At 36.7% G+C, this 15,365-nt stretch overlaps 2 protein-coding genes across 3 annotated transcripts; both read right to left on the reverse strand.

Moving 5' to 3' along the window:
- Positions 1–3,725: 3,725 nt before the first annotated feature.
- LOC123312874 (protein GVQW3-like) lies at positions 3,726–5,140 on the reverse strand. Of its 2 annotated transcripts, XM_044897434.1 has the most exons (3): positions 4,826–5,140; positions 4,638–4,795; positions 3,726–4,264 (listed from the first exon to the last, which is right to left on the reverse strand). In XM_044897434.1, exons 1-3 carry the CDS (start codon positions 5,119–5,121, stop codon positions 4,245–4,247), a joined length of 474 nt encoding a protein of 157 aa, XP_044753369.1. In that variant the 5' UTR covers positions 5,122–5,140; the 3' UTR covers positions 3,726–4,244. The 2 variants fall into 2 exon arrangements, with proteins under 2 accessions (XP_044753369.1, XP_044753368.1); XM_044897433.1 differs by having other exon boundaries at positions 3,787–4,266; positions 4,640–5,136.
- A 6,104-nt stretch (positions 5,141–11,244) lies between these two features.
- LOC123312983 lies at positions 11,245–15,120 on the reverse strand. Its single transcript, XM_044897628.1, has one exon. It carries the CDS (start codon positions 15,118–15,120, stop codon positions 11,245–11,247), a length of 3,876 nt encoding a protein of 1,291 aa, XP_044753563.1.
- Positions 15,121–15,365: the final 245 nt, after the last annotated feature.

The following is a 15,365-nucleotide window of genomic DNA, read 5'->3' on the forward strand; positions in this document are numbered from 1 at the left end:
CGGAAAGATTAGATGGTGAAATTTACCTAGATTTTTTGGAAAATATTTTACCAAATTTATTTGAAAATGTACATATCCGCTCTATGTACTTTCAGCATAACGGAGCACCACCTCACTTTGCATTGAATGTGAGAAATCACCTGGATGTAAATTATCCGAACAGATGGATTGGTCGTGGAGGCCCTATTGCTTGGCCACAAAGATCGCCTGATTTGAACCCTTTAGACTATTTTGTGTGGGGATATCTGAAAACAAGAGTTTATAAGGTTGAAATTAGAAGTAGAGAACACCTAGTTAAAAGGATTTCCGAGGAATGTAATATCTTGAAGCAAAATCAATCCCTCATTAGAAGGTCAATTGGAAATTTAATAAAAAGGTCTCGAATATGTATTCAAAAAAGGGGAAATCATTTCGAACATTCTATGTAAATTTTGTGTTATTCCTTAGTTTTGCCGTTCATGATGTGTTTCGAATGTTTATTCTGTATAAGTTGTAGATTTTTTGGTATAAGTAGGTAGGTATACAGATATTTTCTGGATTAAATGATTTTATACATCAGAATATGAGTGATTAAATATGAATTTCGAATTTGAAAGAACTACTTTAGAAATCAGGAAGAGCTTTGTATCATTGGACGACACCGGTTTACATTCTAGTTCAGAATATTCTCAATGCCTTGGAGCGAAATAACGATATTGTTCATCCTTGAAAAATTTTTCTAGGAAAACTGGATGTGTGCCAAAAAAATTAAAAACGCTCCAGTAATGTAAACTTATGATAGAATCTGAAGCATGTAGAAAATTTTGGAAAACGGAATGTACAGGGTGTTTTTTCAACCTGCAAACTTAATCTGAACTTATCATAATTCCCACCCTGTATTTTTGGGAAAGTGTTGGAATTATTGAAAGAAGACAATCATATTGTTCTACACTGAAAATTTCATCAAGATTGATCAAGCCACACCAAAGTTATGAATAAAAGAAAAATCGGTCGAATCGGACAAATCACCCTGTAGACTCTCATTAAAGGCCCCCAACCATAAACCAAACATTGTTTCGAAACTGCCTTAACTAGTGTATACTTCACCTTAAATCTGACGGTCTCCTCCGGAATCACCCTGTATATAGTTTGTTAGATTAGGAAATAAACGTTCATTATCAAGTGATCCGCATTATCAATCTCAATCCTCGAGTCCCTAAGTTTTCACCAACCCAGAACTCTTAGAACTTGAGGTATAATTGAGATACCACCCCAACAGATTGCCAGGGTTTGAATATATTATGAGAATCTCTGCTATACACGGATACTGGGTCATCTGCACTGATTTTCAACCGGACGTACTGTGTAATTTTCATGTTAGTTTTAATTTTTCTTGGCACAATCACGTCGATGTCCTTGAAATCGTCCTGTTTCATTTCGAATGTCTTAAAAGGCTTGCCCTTATTAGCACGGATATCCAATCAGGGGGAACTAGTGATATCAAGAAACGACAAACCTTGATAGTATTCCAGTAATTATTCTGACCGGTACAGCGGTCAGACCAAACAGTTAATTTTTTTTCTTCTCCTTTAGCTAAAGGCTTATATGTCTAGATGAGATGACATACCATAAAAACATATTGGCCTGATCTTGGGGCATATTGTATATATGTTACGGCTAAAGATAGGTGTGAACATAAACTTAAGATTAGCCGGCTAAACTTAGGTTTAGCTTCGGGTATTTGCTAGTTTCTTCTATCTTTAGCCGGCTAAACTTAAGTCTAACCACATCCCATCGGTAAAAATGTAGAAGGCTTGAGCGGCGAAAATTTTCGGCAATTGAAAGAATGTAAAGAAATAGTAATACGAGTATAATCAAACTTTTAATGCAATGCATTACAATACATTTTTGTATAAATTTCACATATTTTAATAGCAGAAAAGCATAATGTTAAGCAGTTGAGAAATTGGAGAATGAACATGTATATTAGTTTCAACTGTGTCTCAACGAATTCTTATTGACGAATCAAAAAATCTAAACGCTTGATGACAAAATTCATGACAAGCTATTTTGAGTGTGAGGGAAAACTGTAGTGTTAATGATTATTTTTCATCTTGTTATTATTCATAATTTGAGGGAAATTGAATGAGCAGAAGGAGATAATGAAGGCAAGAATGATGCCGCGAAGTTCTTCATCAAAATACCAAAGGTTAAATTCTAGAAAAATATAAGTAGAAGTACCCAATCTTGTTTGTAGTTAACCGGACTATTTGGCTCAAAGATTATAGAGTTAACTCTTCAATTTTTGATTTGGCTGATAAGCTTTACGATGAATGCACTTGTATCCCCCGGGACGATTCATCAAGGGTGGCGACAGGCCATATTTTGGAACCCGTATGTTCAATGACTCGTGAAGAAATTTTTAACAAAATCAGCTAGAGAAAGTGTTTTCAACTATGTTGATGTTCATAGTTTTTTTTGTTCTTTTTTTTGCGAAAGAATTGGTTGGAAAGAAATTGCAACGTTAGAAACTATAGTTCCTATTTCGTAACTTTTCCATAAAACCAATTATTGAATGGTAGGGAAAATATACTTTTGTTCACAGAAAAAATTCTCTATGTCTAATATCTCATTTTCTTGTGAGGTCATATTATGATTTTTCACAAATTAGGCTCGGTTTGAAGAGCATTAATCTCCTAAACAGATGAAAATAACTCGTTAAATGTTAAATTGAAAACCCATGGGCGTTATGTAATACAGCCCTAATACATTCGATGCTCTTTTGCATATTTCAATTCTAAAAATTTAAACAAAAAAGTGGCCGTGTGCGTTCGTCCCCTCCCATCCGACCATTCATGAGACATCACCTCTCCGCGTGTCCATCGATACATTTTTAGCCGTTCCGTTTTGGGTAATGTGCACATTAGCCGGCTAAAGATGAAATGCCCTGACGCATATGAATATTTTATCGAACTTTAGCCGATCCTCGAATATAAACCTAAGTTTAGCCGGCTAATCTTAAGTTTATGCTCACACCTATCTTTAGCCGTAACATATACATAAATTGAAGGAGGAATACTGACGTTGACAGTGTAACGTTCCTGTCTCTTTATTAGGGGGTTATGAAACCAGAATTTTAAAAGGCAAGCTTTACTTCCGAACTCTTTATTTCAGTTTTATGATGATACATTCATTACGCTCGTTACGCTGTCCATCGACTGACCAACGGCCGGTCTCATAGTCCATACCCCCAATATGGGAGTGGGGATTTACGCCACTGAGCAACTGGCAACCAAACATACATTTTCATAAATAATGTGTTGCTCAATAACCCTACTGCAACGAAATGTCCAAATGTGTTAATTGAGGGGTGAATGAAACTTGCTGCAAATCAATACATAGAGTTACAAAATTGCTATTTTTCGAGTCTTCTGCGAGAGTTTGATAGGCCTGATCAGCTTTTGTATGATGGATAAGACTTTCTTCTTTAATTTTTTGCCGCTCTATTTAGCTAGAAGCGAGAACCATTCGAGCAAAGTTTTTATCGCATTCCTTACATGTATCTGAACTAGGTTTTCCGAACCTTAGGCTAGGAAATTGCTTCTTGAAAATCTTCCGGTAAAGGGTGAAGTTTGCTGGAGTCTCAGGATATTTAATTCGAAAAAGTTCGTACATTTTTGTTAAGTTCAATGCAAGGGACAAACAAAGTTTCGACGAAACCTTTCTATTATAATGACTTGCTTCGGTCGGAAAAGAAGCAATATGCTTGACAATACACCTTTTGATATCTGCATCAGTGGCATGTGGCCGGTTCAGATGCAAGCCTCTTTGGTTCATCGGTGGTAACTCGCCATTTTTTATTTTTTCTTGCAGAATTTGCAACCTTCTTAGAGTTATTGATAGAGTGTTGCACAAGGCTTTCTGACAAACAGGCTTTCCATCCAAATTATAACCAAATCCAGATAGATTTTTGGATGTCGAATCAGTTTTTCCAGGCCGTCGCCTTTTCGGTTCTTTAATACATACATGTATTAATGAACTTCAGTAGAAGGAGAGTTTGTTCGTTGTAAGTCATCATAGAAAACTGTTTGTACCTTCTGTATAAAAAGTACCCGGAATTGTAAAAAAAAACACATAAATTTAAATTTAATCATCAATATTTATTTTGTCTCCTTCAAAATAGTCCCCATTGCTTACAATACAACTATGATATCGGCGAACCCACTTTTCCATGCACCGCTCATACGCCGCCAAAGGTATGGCCTTCAGTTCTCGTTGCGAATTTGTTTTGATGGCTTCAATGGACTCAAAACGCGTTCCACGTAGGGGCAATTTGAGTCTTGGGAATAGAAAAAAGTCGCACGGAGCTAAGTCAGGTGAATACGGCGGTTGTTCGATGGTATTTATTGAATTTTTGGTCTTGTATTCCTTAATAATTATGGCTCGCTGCGACGGCGCGTTATCATCATGCAAAATCCACGAATTGTCTTTCCATAAATCTGGCCGTTTACGAGGAACATTCTCACGCAAACGCCTCAATACACCCAAGTAATACTCCTTATTCACTGTCTGTCCTTCAGGAAGAAATTCTGAGTGCACAACACCACGATAATCGAAGAAAACAGTGAGCAAAACTTTAATTTTCGATCGACTTTGACGTGGTTTTTTCGGATTCGGCTCGTTTGGTAGGCGCCATTCGGTCGATTGTTGAGCTGTTAACGTGTCATACTCATAGACCCATGTCTCATCGCCAGTTATGATTCGTTTCATGAAATTTGGATCACTAGCAGCTCGAGAAACCATGTCTTCAGAGACCTGCTTTCGATGCTCTTTTTGCAAAAAATTCAGCTCTTTTGGAACGAGTTTTGCTGCGACGCGTTTCATACACAAAACATTAGTCAAAATGTTATGAACGGTCATTTTATCAATGCTCAACTCTCGAGCCAACTCTCTAACACTTGAATGACGATTTTCGAGCACTAATTTCTTGATTTGGATGATGTTATCGTCGGTTGTTGACGTTGAAGGCCGTCCAGAACGGGGCAAATCTTCGACCACCTCACGACCGTCTTTGAATGATTTGTACCAATCGTATGCTTGTGTTTTTGACATACAATTATCAACAAAGGCTTTTTTTAACATTTTCAATGAATCGGCACAAGAAAATTCGTTTGCAAGACAAAATTTGAGGCAAAATCTTTGATCAACTATTTTTTCCATTGTAAAATTCGCAGAGCACTTTTGAGGTCAACTGATACTGACAGCTGTTGTAAACACACTAGTTGACAGATCGCGCTCAAATTTGGCTTGGTAATAAAGGAAGGTCCTACCAACTTTAAGAAAAAAAAAATTACCGATTCCTTTTTGGCGGTTCATTTATGTTAAGGTTTAAAGGTTTAAGGAATTGATCGTTGGAATAAAATTGAATCAGTATTTTTGAGGATTAACTATAATAAGAAACTTAAACTTCTGCTTGCAACATAACCTACTACGCTACTGTTTCTATGACTGACATAAGAGACCATAGACTTACATACTACCAATATACCAAATTGCATCATTGTTGCCAATCAACACACCCCCTCAATGATACAATTTGAACATAAAATAAAAAAAATTATCATTCACATAATATATGGTTGTTCACTAAACCTAACAATTTTATGAATTTCAAAAATTTGATTTTTGGATTATTAGCAATTTTTATAGCAGACTGATTATCTTCAAATATTGGTATTGGATCATTCATGGAGAACAATTGAAAATCCATTAAAATTTTCTTCAACCAACATGCTTCACTTATAGCTACCGTTAGAGCAATATATTCCGATTCGGTAGAAGAAATTGATACTGTATGCTGTTTCTTACTAGCCCAACATATTGTGCAATTAAATAATTTGAAAACATAACCAGTAGTTGACTTCCTATCTACAACATCTCCACCCCAATCGGAATCGACATAACCAACAAGAACATCAGAATTAAGATTAGGCCTGAGAATTAATTTTAGATACAATGTTCCCTTGGCATAACGGAGAACTCTTTTTAAAGCTTTATACAAATAATCATTTGCCTTATCCTGAAATCTACTAAGTACATTTACACTTTCACATAAATCTGGTCTAGTACCCGACACTGCATAAAGAAGACTTCCTATTATCTTTCTGCACTGTTCATTTAAATTGTGTGAATTTTCATTTTTCAACAAAGCAAAATCAAAATTTTGATCCATAGGTGTACTTATAGGGTTACAATCACTCATCTTATATTTTTCCAAAACTTGTTTCAAGTAGTCAGACTGATCAATTTCTATACAACCATGTTCTAAGTCATGTCTAACATTTATACCCAAATAATTAGAGACAAACCCCAAATCTTTCATTGAAAAATTATTGTTTAGAACCAAATAACAAAGTCCAAGTAGGAATGCTAGATATGTGGGTTAAGTCAAAAAATCAAGATTCCTAACAGCATTTAATCAAACGTGGTGACCGGTTTCGCATCAGCAAAGCTAATGCATCCTCAGACCAATCGGCACACTACAAGAAAACAACAACTATTTAAGAAACAAAAGGACAAAGAACAATGCAACCTACTGTTTATGCTATTCTAATCAGGGTCGTCAATTCTATAAAAACGAGATACACAATAACTAAAATTAAGTACATCAATTCACAAGTCAACTCAATAACAATCGAATTAAAACTGAGAGACAAGACCTAATATAGGTTAGTTTAAGAATAAGGAATATGAACACAATCATTTCGTGAACCACAGGATTCATAGATTAGTTTCTAATTGTTTTTACATACAAATCAACGAAGAAAGGGATATATGGAACTACACACAAACTTTATAAAACAGCGTTCATAACGTACATCTCACCAAAATCCACTTGCGAGTTCAGAACTAGGGATGGATATAATTTTTTAAATTTTAAAATTTCGAATTTTTCCAAATAGTCTATTAAAAGGCAGTTAATGCCTGTATGTAATATTTTTAGACCTGTTTCTTGTACAAAGTGGTGACCTTCTTTAAATAGGTGATTGCCAAAATGGGAATCATCGTAATGTGGGCCTAGCCTCAAAATTCTTAGATGTTCTTTTATTCTCTGATTGAACGTCCTATTAGTTTTTCCAATGTACACTGCACCACACGTGTCACAAGTGAGTTTATAAACACCACTCTTCTCCAATGGGGAAACTGGATCTTTGTTATTGAAAAGTAAATTTCTCAAGTTGTTTGTTGGTTTGAAGGCTATCTTTATATTATTGTCTTTCTCCAGCAATCTAGCCACCTTACTCGATAAAGTCCCAACAAAGCTTAGAGGGAAATATCTTTTATTTTCGATTCTATGTTGACTAATAGGAAAATGACTCCTCAATAAGCGTTTATGTAATTTTTTATTTAACATTCTATCAATCATATCATTGTCAAAATTGTTTTTTCTCGCTATTTGTTTAATTATTCCCATTTCTTTATTAAAATTGTCCTCATTTAATGGTATATTCACAAGTCGTTCTAATAAACTGTTGAAAACTGCTATCTTGTGGTTCCAATGATGTTGTGAGCTGATGTCAATTGACACGTCTGTATGTGTTGGTTTTCTGAAAATGTCGAAGGAATGTTTTCCATCCAACAACTTGATGTTTAGGTCTAAGAAATTGCACTCTTTATCATTGATGTGTTCATTCTTGAATTTTATGTTATTAACACTACTGTTCAGATATGTGACAAAATCATCAAATCCTTGGTCAGTTGATGTGTTCATTCTTGAATTTTATGTTATTAACATAAAATTCAAGAATGAACACATCAATGATAAAGAGTGCAATTTCTTAGACCTGTTTCCAACTGAAAATCACTTCATCGCAACCAACAAATGTTATCACAAATATATTAGGCCAGACATCCCCCACAAAAATCGATTATATTCTAACAAATAAAGACATGAAAGATTGTAAAGCTGACGTATTTCCGGTTCAATTTGGCGATCATAATGTTTTCTTACTAGATGTTTTCGTTGACAATAAAGTGAGGCATGAAAATGGTCCTCAACGTAAATTGTGCAGAAATATGTCACCTCAAAATCTGTTGAATTTGGCTGAAGATGTTTCTTACTATTCCTTCGCAGATTTAGGTATATGAAAATTCAGATGTAAATATTATGTTTCAGACATTTGTTGACACGATAAGAAGCATCATTGAGTATCACTGTCCACCAGTATACCGGGTCTTTCACGAGGAACCTCACCCATATTTATACGGGAAACAACTGAACGTATTTTCATGAAATTCAGCACTTATGAATATTTCATGATGCTGATGAAATCTAAAATATTTTCAAGGCATGAGCATCTCCGGTTTTACCGGAAATGACGTCAACTTCCGTTTTTCAAATTAGAACACCATTTTTCTATTGCAGAAATAGATTCCTTAGAAAATTTCAAGTTATTTTGATGTAACATTTCTCAGTTTTGGTTCGAAAATTCTCTCTGAGCGGGAAAATTCGAAAAAAAAATCGAAAATAGAGCTCCGCTGAAACAAGAATAACTTCGAGGTTTTTGGATAGAAAATTTTCATTTTTGGGATTTTTCAAGATGTAAGACTGATGTATCCACTTTAAAAATCGAAATCGCGATTCATGATACAGGGGGTGAAAAAATCGCTTTCAAATATAGAGATGACAAAATCGTGAAAAATCAATTTTTTCAAATTAGAACCCCATTTTTTTATGGCAGATATTGAATCTACGTTAAAAAATAATGTGAGTGTATGCATCACACCCTTGCCCTAAAATGGATATTTTCTGAGTTATTCACAAAAAACTGTTATTTGAACCCAGCTGTAGATTTTTCACCTCTTCTTGAAAACGACTTCAAGTTACTATTAGGAGAACCATGGCAAACTCTCACAGTTATAACTAGAGAAGATGCTCAAAGTTTTGACCGTTAATTTCTAGACATTTATTTATACGTCTCAGGAATTCTTCGTGCGTTGCTCTTCTTATTTCATCGGGAGGAAGAGATCTGCAAAAGTGTTTAAAAACCAAATTGTGTTTCAAAACTATGAATCTAAAAATCTAAACAAACCTGAACGCATTTCTGACTCGTTCTATGCAGTCCTCTTTATCAGTCAGGGGAGTTAAGTAGACAATATTTTTTATCCTACCCCAAACATAATAGTCTAAAGGAGTTAAATCGGGAGAACGTGGTGGCCAAAGATGTGGACCATTGTTCGCCAACCATCGATCTTCAAATAGCCTGTAGAGGATATTTGACACATTGAGTGAATTGTGTGGAGGCGCGCCATCTTGTTGATACCATAAGTCATTATGGTTCTGTTCTAGCGGCTCAATTATTTGAGTCAATATGTCAGAATATCTATCTCCTAAGGGAGAACATTCTTTAAGTAATGCAAACATGTGTAGTGTTCTATCTTACCAGTTAAAGTCCCATCATAAATGTGAACATCGAGAATTGCATTATTTTTGATGGCGCAAAAAACATTGAAACTCCAGGTCTCTTGAAAGTTCCATTGTCTGAAGTGGTGGTTGTTCTCTTCATCCCAATAATGACTGTTATGCCTATTGAAAGAACCATTCTTTGTGAATTTAGATTCATCTGTCCAAATTATACAGTCCAAAAAGTTTTCATTCTCTTGAAATCGAATCATCATAGCGCAAAACTCTGTTCTCCTGACGAAATCAGTTTCCTTCAAATGCTGTACCCTATTGAATTTATATGGGTGCATTTTATGTTTTTTTAATATTCTCCAAACACTCGATTGAGATAATCCCAGATCAATCTCGGCATCTTTGAGAGAATTTTGAGGATTCACACGAAAATATGCAAAAACTGTAAGGACCCCGCACACTTACTTAGGAAAAGCGGGTCCAGTGAATTTTTCCCATTTTTACATATTATATTTATATCAACCTTAAGAACAATATATTAGATTTTCACGGAGGTCTTACATACGGTTTGTTCTATAGGGCGTTCCAAAATTGCAGCTACGGAAAAATGAATCTTTAAATTTTGATGATAATTCTTCTAATTTTCAGAATTACATCATGATGCCTTGGGTTCTGAATAACAAGATATCACAGATATCCAAACAACGCCCACCACGTTAAGTTTCGTTATACAGGTTGTTCCATGAAGCTGTATAAGTAACTGAATGTAACTTTGTTAGTGACTTTGGGACCACCCTGAGTTTTTCAAAATATGATACCATTATGTATGTCCACCTGTGTAGGAAGTTTCATTAATGTACAAAGAACAGTTGCAAAATTATTCAGGTTTGAATTCGGATTTCATACAATTTTTCTTTAAAACTTATCTGTAGTTGAGATTGATGTCAAGGAATATAGGTTTTCATTCAGTATAATTCTTATGATAGGTATTGTCGGTCGAAAGGTGTTTGTATGCAGGAATATACAGGATGGACATAATTCGGTGTCACTAATCTCCTCATTTCGCTATCTCAAAATCTGTTTATATAGAAAAACAGTATTATCATTCCAGGTTGTGGTATCTTTGAGCACTCTGAGGATGCATATATTTTTGAATATTATACCATAAAAGTAGGTCGACCTTTGTGAAAAATTTTACTCGTGTATATAATTAAAATATTGTTGCCAAATCATTCAGGTTTTAGTTCATTACTTGAAATAATAATTATAAACAATTTACATAAATCATCTGACAATCCTTGTACGAAACGTACAATAAATATCCAAAATTAGATATATCAAAAATTCATAAACTCAATTCAACCAAATATTTCCATTCGAAATTATTTAGATCATTCGCTCTTTCATAATTGTTATTTCCTGTGTAAGTAGGCCAGGTGAGACAAAGGATTGCAATAGTTTGTTTTAATATCTAACATTCCTTAATCCAACTGCAGCAATATCGCAAGTGAAGAAAAATGTACTGAATATGCAAAATGTAATTCGATTTCGATTATGTGGTCTTGACGTCATTGTACAATTTGACTATATATAGTTTGTTAGATTAGGAAATAAACGTTCATTATCAAGTGATCCGCATTATCAATCTCAATCCTCGAGTTCCTAAGTTTTCACCAACCCAGAACTCTTAGAACTTGAGGTATAATTGAGATACCAACCCAACATTGTTCTTGATATGGGTTCAGTGGATATTTTTCCAAAGTCCCTGGTGGTTGATAGTAGGCTCGAAGGACCAATTCCCGGCGGCCATGGTGATGTGGTTGGGGTCTTGATGTCTTTGTTGGTGGTTGTCATCCCTGGAGCTGGCTGCCTGGTCTGGAGTCATTGTATATTGGCTGCAGCTCGATCTCCTCAGGATGAACTGGTCTATTGCTCGCGTGTGCATCAGTCGCTGTTTGTTGTTGTTTCCTATATTTCAAAAAGTAAACAATAAGTAAAACAATGACAATGATTATTACGATGTTCCTGCTGGAGTTTATCGCTGAATGCAAGTGATATTGTTTCCGACGGTAGTAGTACCAGTGACCTTGACCTAGCAGGTTAGGGATTTCTCGTACTCTGTTTGCGACGAACATTTTCCACTTTCCAGCGTCAGCGTTTATCCATGATATTACTACTTGAGAGTCGGACCAGGTGAATATTTTTGAATTGTTGTGATTCAGGGCCGTAACGCAGCGTTTGATGAGTTTGGCTAGAAGAAGGGCTGCGCAGAGTTTTAACTGCGGGATTGTCTTTGTATTTTTTAGTGGTGATACTTTTGATTTGGAAGCCAGTAGTCCTACGTGGGTGTTCCCATTTGTGTCTGTTGTTTTTATGTATACTGCAGCGCCATATGCTTTCAGGGATGCATCTGAGAATCCATGTATTTCCAAGGGTTGACCACGCCGTAGGTGAATCCAGCGTTGAACTTGAATTTCTTCTAATTTTGGAAGCTCGTTTCTGAAGTTTTTCCAGGTGTTCCTGATGTGCTCTGGTGGTGGTTCATCCCAAGATGTGTTGGTTTTCCATATTTCTTGCATTAACAGTTTCGCCTGTATAATGACTGGAGATAATAATCCAAGAGGATCGAAGATTGTTGCGATTTCTGATAAGATTTTTCTTTTTGTTAACCGATGTTCGGAGTTTCGTTTTATTAGATACTGAATATTATCTTCTCTGGGAGTCCATGTTATGCCGAGCGTCTTGGTTGGTCCATTTTTGTCGTCCAGCGTGGCGGTGGATTTGCTTTCGGTCAGTACGTTATATTTCCACTTTCTTATATTGAATCCTCCCTTTTTGAGTAGGTCAGTTACTTCCTTTTGTATATGTCGTGCTTCTTCAATGGTGTCAGCGCCACTCAGAAGATCGTCCACGTAGAAATCCCGTAGCACTATTTCAGCCGCAAGGGGGTGGTTTTTCTTTTCATCTGTAGCTAGTTGTCTCATTGTTCTTATGGCCAGGTAAGCTGCTGGTGCTGTACCGTAGGTTACAGTGGTTAATTCGTAGGTTTGAATTGGCTCATCTTTGGTGTTTCTCCAGAGTATAGAGTGTAATGGCTGGTTTTCTCTGTCCAATTTCACCTGCCTATACATTTTCTCGATGTCAGCTGTTATGGCTATTTTGTGTTTTCGCCATCTTATCAGAATATCTATGAGATCTTGCTGTAGTTTAGGTCCTGTGTGAAGTATGTCGTTTAGGCTGAGTCCGGTACTTGTCTTTGCGCTTGCATCGAATACGACTCTTAGCTTTGTCGTATCACGTTCTTCTTTCAATACAGGTTGATGTGGAATATAATACCTCTTCGCTGAATTATTTGAGCTAGCAATTTTCATATGACCTAGCGCAATGTATTCCTGCATGAATTCTTTATACATAGTTCTGAGCTTTTCGTCTTTATCCAGCTTGTTTTCCAAATGAAATAGTCGTGCCAGTGCCCTCTGCTTCGATTCTCCTAGCTGAGTTTTACTTTTCTTGAATGGAAGTTTCACAGTGTAACCGTGCTCGTCCCGTCGAAAGGTGTTGGAGTAAAATTCTTCGACGAAAGTATCGTCGTTTGTTGTTTCCTCGGAATTTTCTGCTTCTTCGATGTTCCAGAATTTTGTGAGTTGTGAATTTTCATTCAAATTCGTGATCAAGCTTGCTACACGAAATTGTAGACTCGATGATGCGGTTCCGCTAATAATCCATCCGAAGTGAGTGTTTTGTGCCACTAGTCCATCCTCTGTTGCCTTGAATCCCGACTTCATATACTTGGGGAAGTAGTCAATTCCGAGTAGAACGTCGATTGGACCTGGTACATGGAATAATGGATCTGCGAGTTGTATATTGTCCCAGTTGATTTTGGTATAAAGGTGAGTGGATGGCATATTATTTGTAACTTTGCCTATTACATTGAGCTCAGCGTCCATCGCAAATTCACTGTCGAAGTTGGGTGTAATGTTCGTATTTATTTTCCACCTGGATTCCGTAGCGGTATTTCCTAGGCCGGTTATTTCAGCGTTTTGTTTGATTTTTTGTTTTCCCAATGCTTGAGCTGCGGCCGTTGTGATGAAAGAGGCTTGTGATCCTGGGTCAATCAGGGCTCTTAGAGTTATTTTTTCATCGTTTTTGTTGGTAGCTCTGATGAGGGCGGTTGCTAGCACTGAGGTCTTTGATTCTTGAAGGTTGTTCTTTGCGTGTCCCAGATGTGAATTGACCCTTTCTTGAGTGGGGTTGGAAGGATGTGGCCTTTTTGTATCATCATTTCGCTTTTCTCGATGGAGCATTGTATGATGGCGACCGTTGCATTTTTGGCATCTGGAACGACAGTGACAGATTTGTTTGAAGTGGTGACTCAGGCAGTTCCTGCATAGTTGTTTTTGGTTGATGTGTGCTTCTCTTTCAGCTAAGCTAAGATTTTTGAATTTTTCACATCTGTAGATTTCGTGGAGATTATTGCATATGCTGCATTTTGTTGTTCTCTGGAGGTGACTGTTTATTTTCTGGTGTTCATCGTACTTTCTTTCTGGTTTTTTTGTATTCGTTCTGACGACTTCAAGTGTTTGGAAACGTTGAGCTAGGAAGCTGATGAGGTCATCCAGGTGCTGAATATCTCGTGGCTTGTTTACACTTTGCTCGTAGAGATTTGCTGTAGTTGAATCCAGTTTTCTTAGCATGATATATGCAATTATGTCTTCCCATTTGTTTATATTCATGTTTCTGAGGGCTTCTGTGCTTTCCCTAATAGTGTCGTGTAATTTCTTCATGGCTCCTGCTGATTCAGAGTTCAGATTGGTGAAATTGAGAAGATGGTCCATGTGTTTATTGAACAGCATCCTTGGGTTGTTGTATCTTTCCTCTATGAGTTTCCAGGCTGTTTGGTAGTTGGAAGATGATATTTCCAGATGTTGGATAATTCTGGCGGGCTCTCCTCTGAGATTTGTTTTCAACAGTTGCATTTTTTCTACACCTCCGAAGGAACTGTTGTTGTCTACTAGTTGCTTGAATATATCTCGGAAGTTGGGCCATGAGTCATACAGTCCAGTGAATGTCGGAATAGTTGTAGTTGGAAGATTAATTTTTGAGGATCCTGCTGAATTTTCTCTTCGGATTGTGGTTATTAATTTGGCTTGGGTTTCTTCGTACTTTTCATTTGCCTCATCGAAGTATCCATTTTTTGAATATAACTCTGCATCTTCTGTTCCCAGAGCGTTTATTTTGATTTCCAGAGAGACAATTTCTGACCATCTTCTTTCCATATTTTGTTGTTTGACCTTCAGTAGTTCGTAATGACTTTCATCTTCTAGTAGGTTGTTGATTTTGTTCAGATCTTTCAGGAATAATTGAATGCTCGACATCTGTTCTTTGATGATTTGGGAATCGGTAATTAATGGTTTGTGGGCATTTCCTTCCGTCGTAAGTCCATCTTCCTGAAGTTTTTGCTCAATTTTTTCCAAATGGGCAATTGCTTGTTGATAAATCTTTTCGGCTTGGCCATATACGTCCTTGGCATGATATTCATGGGTTTTCGGAAGTTCTTGTAGCTTCTGATGAGTTTCTTTGAAGTTGTCCCATTCTTCATTTAATTGTGCCATCTTCCTGTCGCAGTATTCTTTGGTTTTTCTCGATGGTGAATCTTTCTTCATATTGATATGAGCCCTTTTTATGGCTTCGGCCGTTTTGAGCTGCTCGGCGACGAGGTTTTCCATTTTTTTTTTTTTGATCTCTGTGTTGCTGGCTGATGGATTCAGTGGCTGGATATTATGTGAGTGGTTGATTTCTTGTGGATCGTGGATACAGTGGGTGTTTTCCAAAGTCCCTGGTGGTTGAGTCCGTTGACTGCTTCTTGTTGTGTGCCCAGTGGATGTATTTCCCTGGTGGTTGAGTCAAAGGGTTGTAAGTCCGATGACTGCTTCTTGATGTGTGCCCAGTGGATGTATTTCCCTGGTGGTTG

The sequence above is a fragment of the Coccinella septempunctata genome, chromosome 5 (assembly GCF_907165205.1).
Source record: "Coccinella septempunctata chromosome 5, icCocSept1.1, whole genome shotgun sequence".
Classification (NCBI taxonomy): domain Eukaryota; kingdom Metazoa; phylum Arthropoda; class Insecta; order Coleoptera; family Coccinellidae; genus Coccinella; species Coccinella septempunctata.